The sequence below is a fragment of the Venturia canescens genome, chromosome 7, assembly GCF_019457755.1.
Source record: "Venturia canescens isolate UGA chromosome 7, ASM1945775v1, whole genome shotgun sequence".
Lineage (NCBI taxonomy): Eukaryota > Metazoa > Arthropoda > Insecta > Hymenoptera > Ichneumonidae > Venturia > Venturia canescens.
This window is the reverse complement of record NC_057427.1, coordinates 3,771,105-3,784,745: the sequence shown is the minus strand read 5'-3', so window position 1 is coordinate 3,784,745 and position 13,641 is coordinate 3,771,105. Positions and strand designations below refer to the sequence as shown.

At 47.2% G+C, this 13,641-nt stretch overlaps 1 protein-coding gene across 1 annotated transcript in view; it reads right to left on the bottom strand.

Moving 5' to 3' along the window:
* The window catches only part of dati (datilografo), a 72,516-nt gene extending 59,276 nt beyond the window's left edge, over nucleotides 1-13,240 (bottom strand). The window contains exons 1-2 of the mRNA XM_043423326.1: nucleotides 11,346-13,240; nucleotides 9,624-9,743 (exon numbers count right to left, since the gene is read on the bottom strand). Of these exons, the coding sequence (XP_043279261.1) occupies nucleotides 9,624-9,743; nucleotides 11,346-12,500 (1,275 nt within the window). The 5' untranslated portion in view covers nucleotides 12,501-13,240. The remainder of the gene's footprint in view (nucleotides 1-9,623; nucleotides 9,744-11,345) is intronic.
* Between the last annotated feature and the right edge of the window lie 401 nt (nucleotides 13,241-13,641).

Below are 13,641 nucleotides of genomic sequence, written 5' to 3'. Positions count from 1 at the left end.
GATGTGCCACCGAAGAAGACTTTTTCACTTTTAGTTCGACGAACGGGCCACCAGTTTTGGGAGAAACGAAAGATTCGGTGAAAATTCTTCGCTATACGTTGGGAATGGAGAATTTCGAATGAAAGTTTCAAACTGTTTTATCGTCGCGTTCGAAAATTAACATTTTCCGAGAAATCCTCAGTTGCGATATCGATGCTTCGCGATTGAGATTTTTTCGAAAAAATTTATGAAAAATCTCGAGAATGCTGACCGGTAGGAAAAAATTCAGGAAACCAAATGTCTACAAAACGCTCTCGGAACTGGGGAAAAAATTTTTCATCAATGAATTTAGTCAACTTTTTCGCAAAATCTACGTCCAGGGCACGACGTTTGATAAACGAAGGACTCGAGTCACCGCAAAATAATAACCGAATGGGAATCAACAACGGGAAAAACAAAATCGCGAAAAGTCGGCTCGTTTCGGGGTGATGATATTGCGTGAGCACCTTACTTCGTTAAAGAGTCTTTTCCGTATAAAATGCTGGGGCGCCGCGAAACTCTACTCATCGCTTTACGCACACACGTACACACACGCGTACCTGGATATACGAGCGCGTACACACACGCGCGCGTTACATCGAGGACGGGGAAGGATATAGTTGAAAGAGAAGAAGAGAAAAAAAAAAATGACGTGAAATAAAAAGAGAAAAGAAAGAAGAGAGCGAAACACGAGCGAGATGAAGAATCGCGTCGCGGGTTGTGCGAGCGTGTACCGTCCTCGTTAGGGATTGGCGGATGAGAGGGCGGTGGGAGAACTGGCGCGAAGGTCTGAAGGTGCAGCAGCCGCCGGAGAGGCAACAACAGTCGTAGCGTCAGATAGAACGGCGCATTCAAAGTGGCAGCGTAGATCGCAACGCGCTTTCGAATGAAAGAAAACAACAAAGAAAAGGGAGTGAAAAAACACTGAATATGCGCGACCAAGTTGCGAAAGGGAGGTGGCAAAATACCGGAACAAAGTGGAGGGGAGTCGGGGCCTCGATGGGCCTTTGGCACTCGATTTTTCAGCGGCTTTCGCGCCGACGAAAAGAGACGATTTTTCCCCGAGCATAAAACATCTGTAAAAAGTTATTCCCTGGCGAATGTCCAGAGGAATCGAGTTTTATTACTCGTGCACGAGGAAAGTTGAATTCTTAGGCATCTCCGAGGTCTCCGAGCGACCATAGGAGCGCGATTTTCGTCGCGCGACCGCGACGCCCCGAGGGACCATAATTTGGGGATCTTGGCTAAGCACCAGGCAGCCTAGAGGCCTCGAAGGCCCATTGCCTAGGCTCTAGGATACCGAGTGGGGGTGTAGGAGCGTCCGGCCAATGGAAACTCGATAAATTTGGGCCAGTTGATGGACGGGGGAGGAGCTGCGATGCCTTTCGGGTCCACCGGCCACGTGAGTTGTCCGCGTTCCGTAGCTCGCGCGTCCGCGAGAGAATGAGAGGGACTAGACTAGGCGATAGCTCGCAGTCTAGGCGGGAGTCTGGACGCAATCGGAGCTCACGAAGGTGAGTCTACGCGGCTGCTCGTTACAACGATCTCCGCGCGTTTAGTGCTGATGAAAGTTCTGCTCGGCTACCTTTCAACGCGGCTTCGATCGACGTTTCTCTTTCCGTTTTCTCTCTCGTTATTTCTTCTTCGGCATTTTCTCTCGACAGAAACACAGAGTGTTTATCGCATCCACGATTTGAATGAGTGTACGCAATGTCGAGAGCTTGTACAGACGTTGCGTTGGAGTATAAGCCGTGCAGCATAAGCGATCGTGATATTGCAACGTTCCAAGTCCGATACTCTCACCGTCATCCTTTCCCTCCGCCGCCCCGCGTCCCTCTCCGGCGATGCTGACGGCTTCGGCATCTGTCCACCCGCGTCCTCCCACTTCTACGAACGCAGCATCGCGTCTCCGTGGTTTTCTCATGCCAGCATTGCCCAGGCTATTCACCCACGCATGCCACACACGAGAAATGACGACGATTTCGTCTCGCTTCAACCGCAGCTCTCGCTCTCTCTCTCTCCCTCTCTCTCTCTCTCCCTTCGCCTTCGTCCAGTTTGTTTCCTTGCAGCAGAGCGCGACACTAGTATTCTCATACTAATTTATAAATGCGGAGAAAGCCCGAAATTCCATCGAACACGACACAATCGCTGGGCAAATTAAAATAACCGGGATATTACGAGATTCCGTGTGCGCGAAAAGCTCCGCACTTTCCACTGACCTTATTATTTCAATGAATTTTTTTTTCGTTCCGATGTCCTTGAGCTCCGGCGGCAAGAGAGGCTGGCGGGAGTGCAAGCGTTCAGTAAAAAAAGAAAGTTATAAAAATGGAAAAAATAAGAGAGAAGCTGCGCAGCTCTCGTGGAGCGAGAACAAAGAAATTCACTTCTCGTGGTGGGAGCTCGAGGATAAAAGAATCGCGGCCCCGCGATCAATTGCAGTTTCTTTTTGCGCTTTCTTCCTTTTCTTTTTGGACGTGGATTTTTTTAGTAACAGCACGAGACGACATTGGCCCCTTCTCGTCCTCCTTTTTATTCTCGTTTCTTCCGACAAATTTTTATTTTTGTTCCCGTACGTGTAGCCACCGCTCAAATGTAGACGCTTGCACCAGTGCATCCAGCCTGGGCGCGCGTGTGTGCGCGTGCATCTCCCGTGACCCAGATTCCGAATTGACGTTATTTTTTTCCGTTCCAAAGGCCTTTTTATCTTCCCGCCCGTACTCTCACTCTGTTATCCTCTTGTTCACGACTTTTGTTCCCCCCCCCCCCCCCCCCCCGACCCCCTAGCCCCGCGCTCCCCTTTCTTCCTCGCCGGAATACTCCCCTGATTGCCCCTCCATCTCATCCTCGCGCTTTTTCTTCTCTGCGGTGCAGACGACGCCGTTGCATTTCCCCTCCTGCACGCGGCCAGCGTCACCCCCGCTTCGCTCACGCGCTTCCCACCCTTCTCGCTCCTCGATCGCGTCTCTCCCTCGCTCCTCTTTCTTCTCTTCCCTCTTCCCCACTCGCCGCGAAACGCTCTCCCTCTCTTCCACACTTTACCCTCTCTTTGCTCCTCTTCCCTGCGTCCTCACTCCCCTTATCCATCCTCTGTTTATCATACTCCGGCTTACACGCTCGTCCCCGCCGTGTCCTGACCTACGACTACGTTTTCGCGGGCTTGACGAATTTCGGCTGCATTCGCCTTACGCCGATCCACGTGTTTGCCTTTTTCTCGCTCTCGCTCTCCTCCCTCTTTCTCTTCGTGTGCTTTTTTACTTTCTCCTGCAACTTCTTCGACTCGCGTGTATTTTTTCTTCATTTTTTTCCCTCCTCGATTCGGGTTTCGAGGTTTTAATGGGCTGCGTGGAAAAAGGTTTTTTCATTCCAGGAACCCGATATGTCCCACGAGAAAATGTTGGACGAGAAAGGGAACGAGTGGGAGAAAATATGCAGTGATGTTTGTTCGACGAAAATAATTGTTTTCCAAAATAGCTTCGAGCTGCTCGCTCTTATCTGTCAATCTGTCAAAAAGTCCGATGATTTTTTGCGATTCTCGTTCCAATGCTTTAAGGTAATGGAATTTTTGCATAGCACGAAATTGAGGGCTCTTCAATGTTTTTTGGCACACTGCCAGAAACCGTGTTATCCTTCGTTATGGGTCAAGCACTTCGGAGTACGACGCTGGAAAAACGTATCCAACTTTTTGCGATGCTAAAACCGCGGTTTCCGATGCAATGGAATATTTTTCAGCGCACGCGGCGAGCACTCGAAGGAATTAGAAATTTGAAATTCAACTCGCAAATGACAGCGAGGTTGCGAGCCAAAAATGAGGAAACAAGCGACGAGGAATAAATTCTTCCGAAAACTAATTCGGAAAACTAAGAATAGGAATAACTGATCGAAAAGCCCGAAAATCAGGAAAATTTGAATGGGAGCTGAGCCCGATAATTTTTGACTCTTTTGCCTGAAAAAAGTTCCGCGAGACCGAGGGCGAGAAAATTTTAGCAAGTTTTTTCTCGTCGAAAGTATTTTTTCCGAAGAATATTACAAACGAGCAGAACGCGATTGTGCATGTATCGCAGTTATTTTTCTCCGAGCACGTAACGAATATAGTATGCACCAGAAGAAGGAGACGGAATGGACGAGAAAAAAGATATGGCGGTGGGGGAAACATTGGTCGAGAGCGGGAGCTTACGATGGGGGCGATCTACGGCAATGCACATACGAAGAAGAGGCATCGCTCCGCAAAAGTCCGCTCACGCAGTTTTGCTATTCGATTTTGCAAACTTATATTTAGAAGGGCAACGATCTTTTGCCGAGACCACGACGAAGACGACCAAGACGACGACGCGTTCCCGCGCGCGCTCTCGCTCTTTATCCTGCTAATTCGTGCCACCACGACACTCGGGTGGCACACACGCCATTGAAGATTTTCTTGAAAGTTGCGCTGGCAAATATTACCCCAACTTTATTTTCCATCTTTCGTTTTTCCTCAAATATTTATAACTCTTTTATTTGGCACTCACATATTTTCATCCTGATTTCTTGTTACTTTTACTTTCCCACGATTTTTTTTTTTTCAGTTTTTTTTTATCATTTTAATCGTAGGTATTTCATATTTCTCGCATTTATTGCAATATTTTCAAATTTCTGTCGAGTTTACCGGTTCCGTGGAAACGCTCCAACCGGAAAAACTCGCTCAGAGTTTTTGTCCATTCGATAATGGAGAAAAGTGACGAGACTAAAAAGTTTTATTGGAAATTCGACTGTGCTCGGTGTATCGTATTTTTTTATTTGACTTTCCCGTGTGATATCTGGTTTGAGCGGATTTCTCGTGTCGTGACCTACCCCAGGAAGTGGTAGCTCGCCCACATGAGTTGAGGCGTGTAGATTTTTAAATGGCAAGCGAAAAGACAACGACGACGACGACGACGACGACGACGGTATAGAAGTCAAGTTTATTCTTTGTGTCCGGGCGCGAGAACTCGCGCACGCGCGCGCCCTCTCTCGTGTGTATACGTGTTTTTTTTATCGTTCGTTGACTCCGACTCCTCTTGGTTTAACGGGGAATCATGGCCCCGGCCGAGAGTCCAAACGATTCCCTTGCATCCACTGCTCTCTTTCTCGCTCTTCAATTTTCTCTATTTCTCTCTCAGGTCTCTCACAATACACTTTTTTTTCTCGCTTTCGCTTATTTCGTCCCTCTCCAAAGCATCGACACAACGCGACGATAAGATTGCAGCGCATTTGCGACTGTAACAGCAGACTAAAGTGGACCACTGCTTGCACTTAGGAAATAAATTCTTCGCCAATATCTCATCGATACAACAATTTGTTATGCTCGTTAACCCTTGAGCATCGTCATTATTGGTTTATTCGTATTCCACCGACGTGTGCGAGTTATTTCTACTCGCAATATTCTTTGCCGTGCGAGTGCGGAAAAAACTTTTTTCTTCTATTCCTTTCTCTGCTCGTTCGTATAGAATAAAGTATCAAAAGAATAAGGCTGCTGGATGGTGAAAAATGTACTTGCCTCGATTCGCGAGGCCGAATCTTCAATAATTGTCTCAATTTACGTAACCGAGACAATCGATGCAGTCTTTTTCGGAACGTTTCCATCGGATATTCAGTTTTTCACGCGGTTTAAATGCAGCGGTGTAGACAATCGTAAAAATCGTAATATTTCAACGTGGAACCCAAATATTTTCACTATTTTCAGCATGGTTGAAAGATCGTTGTGCTATCAATTCTTCATAAGTTGCGGAAAAACGCTTGAAAGATGTTTGGAAAATGTGGGACTTTCGGTAGGAGATTCTTCATAAATTGACTGAAATGTATCGGGCAATTTCAACCCTTCAACGAGAACAGAAATGTCTAGAATTTAATGACGAAAGTACATACAATACTGTTGCTAATCACGCGATCTCGAAATCATAGAAAACGGGTGAAAACCGGTAAGAAAGGTTGGCCGATTCTCGGAGATAGGAGCGAGGGATGAAGAGAAAGAGAAAAAGCAGTGAAAGGGCTTGATTTGGCAGAGATTCATCTATACGAAGGGAGCAGCCTATCGGGACGTCGTAATTTCGTCTCGGGCGAGTTATAACGGCTTTGGGACACGGAAGCCCCACGATTTCTTCGTCTCGAAGCGGAAAACTCCTTTCTCAATTGCAAAAGTGTTGTGCGAAAGAAGAATGAGACGCGGGGTGGCAGGGGGTTGAGGGAGGGAGACAGAGACGAGGACGTCGAGATCGGATTAGTGAGAGAAGAGCGGGTGCGAGAGAGACCGCCTGGGCTTTTGTCTATCATAACCTACGAGAGGGAAAACAAGAAAAAAATTAAATACCGTACGAGCATCCCCCTCCTCCGTTATTCCGGGGCCGAGAGCCGTTATTTGAATCTTGATGCGGATTCACCGAGGCGATCGCTCAGAGAAAAGAAGATGAAGCAAAAAAATTGCCATTTCCGAAGGGTCGAAATAGTAGGACTGAGAGAGGGGGGGTTGCGAGCTAAAGGGTCACGTGAGAAAGCTTCACGGAGGGTCTCTTTTTCTTCGTTGAAATCTCAACCCTCAGGGGCTTGCCTTTGAAAATAATTTTGGGCTCGCCTGAGACAATAACCAAAGCACCTATCCAATTTGCATTGTTCTTCCTGCAATCCCTCGCTACCGTATTCCCTCGACCTTTTTCTCTCATTCATTACTCGATCTTACTGTCTTACTTGTGGATTTTTTCGGCCGGGGCTTTCTTCGAAATCGTCATTTCGGATCCGGTTTGCATGGCCAAATATAAAGGGTTGAGAGGCAAAGGGGCTTCCCGTAAGCAGCTGTCACCACGATCTTTCTTGTACCCCCAAGAACTACATATGCATCGTCGGTTCTATAGCCGAAGGATGAAAAAAATTGTAAAAGATATTATGTGTGCACATGGACCACATACGTGGGGTTGATGAGATGGGATTCAGGCAGTAAGATGAGAAAAGGAGTTGAAGCGGATAAAAAAATTCATTTGAATCCCATAAAAGCGAGTACGTGGAATGCTGGGGTCGAGGGCGAGGCGACGAAATAATTGGATTTTAATTTACGCGTTGAGTTTTCTCATCCTCTTCCTGACTCTCTCTCTCTCTCTCTCTCTCTTGCTTCTCGAACTGCAATATTGCTATAAGGGTTGAAGAGAAAAAAAGTGAAACGAGTATCAACTTCTCGCACCATCCGAGAAGAGCTTAACTCGTTCATTGGGCGGTTTGTTTTACGAACGTGTCCGCGAACAAAGGAAACACTCTGCTCGACGCGATATTTTGGTAGGCAAATTTTTTATCCTTTTTTTTCGTAATCCACGTTGCCCTCATATTTTCTCACGAGTGCTATGAATATTGCTGAGTGGTAAATGAACTTTCTATCTATTCATCGTTACCCTTTGCTTCTTTTCATTTTTTGCTTCTCAATGTTTTCAAAATACTCGAGAGTTCTCAACTCTCGAAACACATCCCGCGGCCAAAACTTTCCTTCGTTGTCAGCCATTTTATTTTGATTTTCAAAGTTTTTCATTGGACAGACGACTACCCCGGGTTTATTCACGACTTGACACTGGAAACCTCTTCCATTTTGAAACACCCGCTGTGTCCTCGGGCTATGGAAATGTCCTAGAAAAATTGCTCGAACGGAAAGAAGGGTGCTCGGCGTTGGGGAGACGTCAGTCAATCGCAATAAGAGCCATTTTTTTCTATTCGAGTAGCTGTCACTTTCACTCCTTCGAGTACACAGTTTTTGAGGACGAAGTACTTTGAGGGTTTTTGTTAATCGTTTTTATTCGTTTATCCAAACGTTTGCACTAAAATGTAAGGTAAAAAAAACAGTTTTTTAATAAAAAGTATCGAGAGAATCGATGCGACGAGGCACCCTTGAATTTGTCACGAGAATAAAAGAATACGCATGATTCCTAGTCTGCTACAGGCTACTTTGACGTTTAAGACAGAAAGTAAGCTAATGTTTTAATTAAATCTCGGTGAAACACGAAAACTTTGCTATTCGTGGCTTCCGCGTAGGGTACTTTTTATTTTCGTCTTTTTTCAACAAATTTTCCACGAGTTTTCCCAACTCGTCCTCGAGTCGAAGAAAAAAGATAGGGATGAAAGGCAAGATGGAAAAAAGGGTGTAAAAGCAAAGCCTCGGCGGCGCGCCTGGGCCGAGGTGGCTTTCCAGCCCCGCATTTCCACGATGGAAACGGACCGCCCGGCTAAAGTGTTGCGTCAGTGAAAAAGAAAGAGAAGAAAAAAAGAAACGAAGCGGAGAGAAAAACTTTAAAGAGACCGCAAAAACAAAAGAGCGTTGGCTACTTAGCGAAACAAATTGTTGCTTCGCTCTTCGCTCGGGGAATTTTAAAGTTTTGCATCGACGTCGGACTTGGCCCTTACCACTCGCAATTTTTCACAACCACCTTTATTTCCTCTCCCTCTCACTCCCTCGTACACGGTTCGTTCTCGACGCTCTGCCGGAAACGTTGCTGCTCGTACTACCTGCACTCGAATCGCTCTTCTTCATTTCTCTACCCATCCCCCCCTCGTAAGTCACTCTCTTCCGCTTCTTCACTTTCTTTCCATGTCTCCAGTACCTAACCTAACACAATTCGTCGCTCGTTAGCGACGCTTTCTTTCGAATCCGTTTCTTCATCGCGACGGCCACTTGAGGAATTCGTCCTCCGAGTGGGCGCCACTCGTTTGGAGGACTTCGTCATCGAAGTCTACATTGCTGTTTGATTCAAAAAACTTGTGTCTTTCTCACGAATTTCAAAAGAAAGTTAATAAATTTCGTCGACTACGAGCGTCTGTACTGATGTTTAACAAATTCGTGTGCAGTAGTCGAGACCACTTTTTTCTCTCCGTACAATCAATAAAACAAAAGAAAACTTTCCAACGAGCTCCAGTTGAAAAGTTCGTATGTATTTCCAGGTTTGACTTAAGTTTAACAACGTGATTAACGAAAAAACACATGACGAGACAACGTTAAAACGATTAATCAACATGCCAAGATGCACTAGATCGTTCTGGCTATTGCTGCCCAATAATCTCGTTGGATTATGGACTTGAGTGGGTTAAAAGAATGTTGAAAAAAAAAAAACGGACAAACAAAAACCAGCTCGCAAAGCGCTAATGATCGAATGCGTATTTGAGCGGATGACGAAGAACTCAAATCGAAATGAAATAATTGCAGTAACGGGGAATGAGGGGGGAAATAAAAACGAAATTCTTTCAGGTCTAACGTAGTTTCTCGTCGAACTTGTGCCTCTAGGCACATCGTGCATATTTTGGTGGATGAACACGAGTAGCCGAAATAACAGATGAAAATAAAAACTGCAAGCTGCTTCGACATGCTCGACTTCGGAGCTTTGAGTGCATCTCGATCAAGCCGCAGGGATGAACGAAAAAAGATGTTTTGTTCGTCACTTTTTCGCGGTTTTGTGCAAAATCATATCAATGATAAGCAAACGAAAATGAGTTTAAAAAGGTAGGAAAATAATGGTAGCAACAACAACAACAACAACAACAACAACAGCAACAACAACAACAATAACGATAACGACAATGAGGTGTTTAACGAGCTTGCGTGAAAACGGTCTGAGTGTTCAACTCACTCGCTGCAGAGTCGACCAGCATTCCTCGAGAGTGCGCTCGTTGAAGTTGCCCATCCCTCCACCACCACCACCTCCACCACCGGCACCACCGAGACCGGTCACCGCAGCAGAGGCACGAGACTATCAAGGGCAAGATTAGAGATGCGATCGATTAGTTAGGATCTGTATAAACGATCCTCAACTTTTTTTCATTCGAGCCTATTAAATCCTTGACCTATTGACAGTAATGCCATTGTTCAAAGTAACGCCATCGGCAAGCAGTCGGCAGCAAACAGCTCACGTGGTTACCAATTGTTTCATGAAAAAGACTCAAGTATTTCTTGTAGTTGGTGTGCATCGACACTCGCAAAACTGACTGGAAGGGAGACTTTTTGTGATGAAATTTACCTCAAAAAACAATAATCCAAGCTTATCAAAAGATTCATGGGAACCATCAAACGCTGTGATCCGTTGATCGAGTTATCGGGATAAAACTGGGCCAAGCAGAATTAATGAAAAATCGTAGTTACGAGTACGCGAAATACTGGAAAAGGATCCGGCCTCAGACATTTGGATAGCATCGAAACCAACAAAGGCAACGAAACGAGCTCTTCCTGCTTGACCCATTTTGACTCCAACGATATTGTTCATATCACGAAAAGTACTTGTAACGAAGTTAAGTTTAAGGGAAGAGTCTGATTTTGCCCCCCTTTCTCGAAAATATTGTCTCTGACATTTCGAACTGGTTTTGAAGTTGCTTTTGAAGTTACCCGAAGCGTGCGTGAAGTACGAAAAATCTGTAAGCGCGGGAAGGCTGTAAGTGAGGGAAAAATCTGGTGGTGTGCTCCGTTGTATAAGAGCCGGGATTGCTATTGCAAAGTGTGCCACGGCGTTATATTTTCTTGGTAACGTCTTCTCGGTCGCCACCATCTTTGCATATGTGTGTGTACGTTGCGAGTGGATTCTCTCGGTGTAAAACCGAGGCTGACTACACTTTCCGATGACGTATATACCGGAGTATATACACACGCGTATGGTTATGTTATCTGTGTTGCGCGGGTCAAGAACCCCGAGCAGACGTATCTGCATCTCTCGGACGTCGAGCCTCTATCGTACGTGTACGTGTACGTGTGCGTGTCAAGGTGTGAGTAAGCGGGTTCGCGATGCATCGTGTCTTCTTGCTTATATACATTTAAGCTCCCTGCCCCCTCCGCCCTCGTGCTTGGTGGCGCATGAGCTAGTGTGCGTATGCCCAAGTCGCGGTTCGTGGTCGCCGCGTGTTGCTGTTGCTGCTTCTGCTTCCTATCTCTTCTTATGTACCCCGTTCATTCTCTAATGCTAACCGCCTCCCGCGCTCTACTCTCGTCGTCTCTTGTATCCTAGCAAACTACTTCCATGACGAATGGACCGATCGAAGTCATTACGGAATGACAGTTGTTCGATGTATATTGACTTAGCAGTGATTATAGGTTCGCCGGGTTGGTTGCATTGCTACAATTTCGGAAAAAATGCATGTATTCGATTGGTCGAAGTTGGGTGAAATTTTGGGCAACGATTTGACGCGACGAGTCGCTGGAATACCCGATGTGATAAGTTTTGAAAGAAGCGTTAGTTAGGAGGTTCAGTATTGGTTCGAATCCTATGAAGCTTCTAATAGAGTTTAGCACCGAAGAGAGAGCCCGAAACCACTGAGAGATAAGATATTTTGTAGCGGAGATGAAAAAAAGTATGAGAAACGCTCACCTGCAGCTCATTGACAAGTTTTTCTGTGAGTGTTGCATCGTGAGAGTCCTGGCTACCGGCGCCAGGGCTAAGCATTGAGTTCTGGGAGTTTTGTTGCTGGTTGTTGCCACCGACGTTCATGCCGGCAAGTCCTCCGTTCTGTCCCATCGTTCCAGCCATGTTCAATGCTTGCTGTTGCAGATTTTGAGTCAAATTTTGAGCTTGTTGCTGCAAATTTTGACTCAAATTCTGCGCCTGCTGTTGCAACGTTTGTTGATTCAGACTCTGTCCGAGATTTTGACTGAGGTTTTGGGCCTGCTGTTGCAACGATTGCGACAGATTTTGGGCCTGGTTTTGGAGGTTTTGTTGTAACGCGGCAGCCTGAGCGGCACCAGCTTGGCTGAGATTTTGCGGTTGATTGAGCAATTGTTGTTGTTGTTGCGGTGACAAACTGGGCGTTAGACTTTGCGCGAGGTTGTGCTGCAACGTTTGCCCAAGGTTTTGTTGCATGTTTTGCGTCAAGGCCTGTGTCAACGCTTGGCCCAAGTTCTGATTGAGGGCCTGAGCAGCTTGGACAGCCTGAACGGTTAACGACGGACTCGAGGCTTGTGACATTGACTGTTGGGCCTGAGCCAGATTATGAAGGTTTTGGGCCATGCTCGAGCTTATTGTTCCCTGATGATCGGCCTGTTGATGGGGCGATGGTGTCGTTGGCGCTGGAGAGGATTGATGGCCTCCCTGTGAATTTGGCTGGCTCAACGTCATCGCGTGTTGTTGTTGTTGTTGTTGTTGCTGCTGTTGTTGGTGCTGCTGCTGTAATTGCGATGCCACGCTCTGGCTCATCGACGAATTAGAATTTTGTTGTTGCTGTTGTACCGCGTTAACCTGCTGTTGTTGTCCCAGCGGACTGTGCATGGAAGCCTGCTGATTGTGCTGTTGTTGGGCTGCTTGTTGCTGCGCCTGTTGCTGCGCTTGTTGTTGCTGTTGTTGCTGCTGTTGCTGTTGCACAGCTGCGACCGCGTTCGACAATTGATTGGTGTGCTGTTGCAGACCAGGCGAATGTTGGGGTGGGCCACGCTGTGGCTGTTGCCAATAATCCGACATCTTGAAGACGTGCTGTCGAAGGGCATGGAGATTCGCCGCCGCTGCGGAAACGGCAGAGGCTTGGACCTCCATTGGTTCTGGGTCGGGCTCGAGGTCCGGCTCTGGTGAGCTCGGCTCCTCGTCTTCCTCGTCTTCGTCTTCTCTCTCCGTGATGTCTTCTTCGTCCTCGTGGATTCTTACGGCCGTTCTAGCGGCTTCTACCGGATCTACCAAGCTCGCTCCCCCTAAGAGGCCCGCTGCTTGTTGTTGATGATGATGATGCTGCTGCTGCTGCTGGTGGTGCTCTCCGCTAAGAGGACTCGCCCCACCACCTGAACCTGGACCCTGACCGCTTCCCGTAACTGGATTTACAAGAGTGCTTTCTCCGCCACCACCACCACCTCCACCACCAGCTATCCCACCCCCCGAATCGCCAGAGTGAAGTTGAGGATTGGTACCACCCGGCGGTAACGGTGGATGATGTGGATGATGATGCAGATGCAGCGGATGGGGACGGGGCTGTTGCTGTCCCTCTGGATTTTGGTTCTGTAGATGTTGATGCTGCTGTTGCTGTTGCTGCAGCTGTTGCTGCTGCTGTTGCTGGTGCTGTTGATGGTGTTGCTGTTGCTGTTGGTGCTGCTGTTGATGCTGTTGGTTTTGTTGATTTTGCTGATGTTGCTGGTGGTGGTGATGCTCCTGTTCCACCACCAGGCCACCACCAAAGTCTGGCGGCGGTACTTGTGTCGTCTGGGCGCGCAGGTCCAGGGCCGCCGTTGCGTCCGAAATCTTGAGGCCTTCGCGCGAAGCCCGGGCTACCCCCTTCCGGCGCAGCTTGCCCGCTTTTTCTCACCCCTTTGCACGTTAATTTGCAGCAGCAGCTCGTCGTCGAGGAGCGGCAGTGGCGGCGCGTCACGACACGCGGCCCCGCCGTTACTCAACGATGATCCTACGTTTGTAACAGCAGCCACCCTGGCCTCCTCGTTTTCTCAAGGATCTTTTTTCTTCTGTTACTGTTCGTGTTGATTTTTCGTTTTTTTTTTTATGCTTTCGTAAGCCTACGCGCTGCTGCTTATTATTACCACCGTTTCTTTTATTCCCTTCCTCACTATTATCGATTCTCTTTTCCCTTTTTCCCGCTGAATCTTCCTCGGGGTTTATGCTCAAACCTGATGGGTATTATTACGACTATGCTTTCTCCTCGCCTCCCCTTGTCGTCTTCGTCTTCTCCGACTCC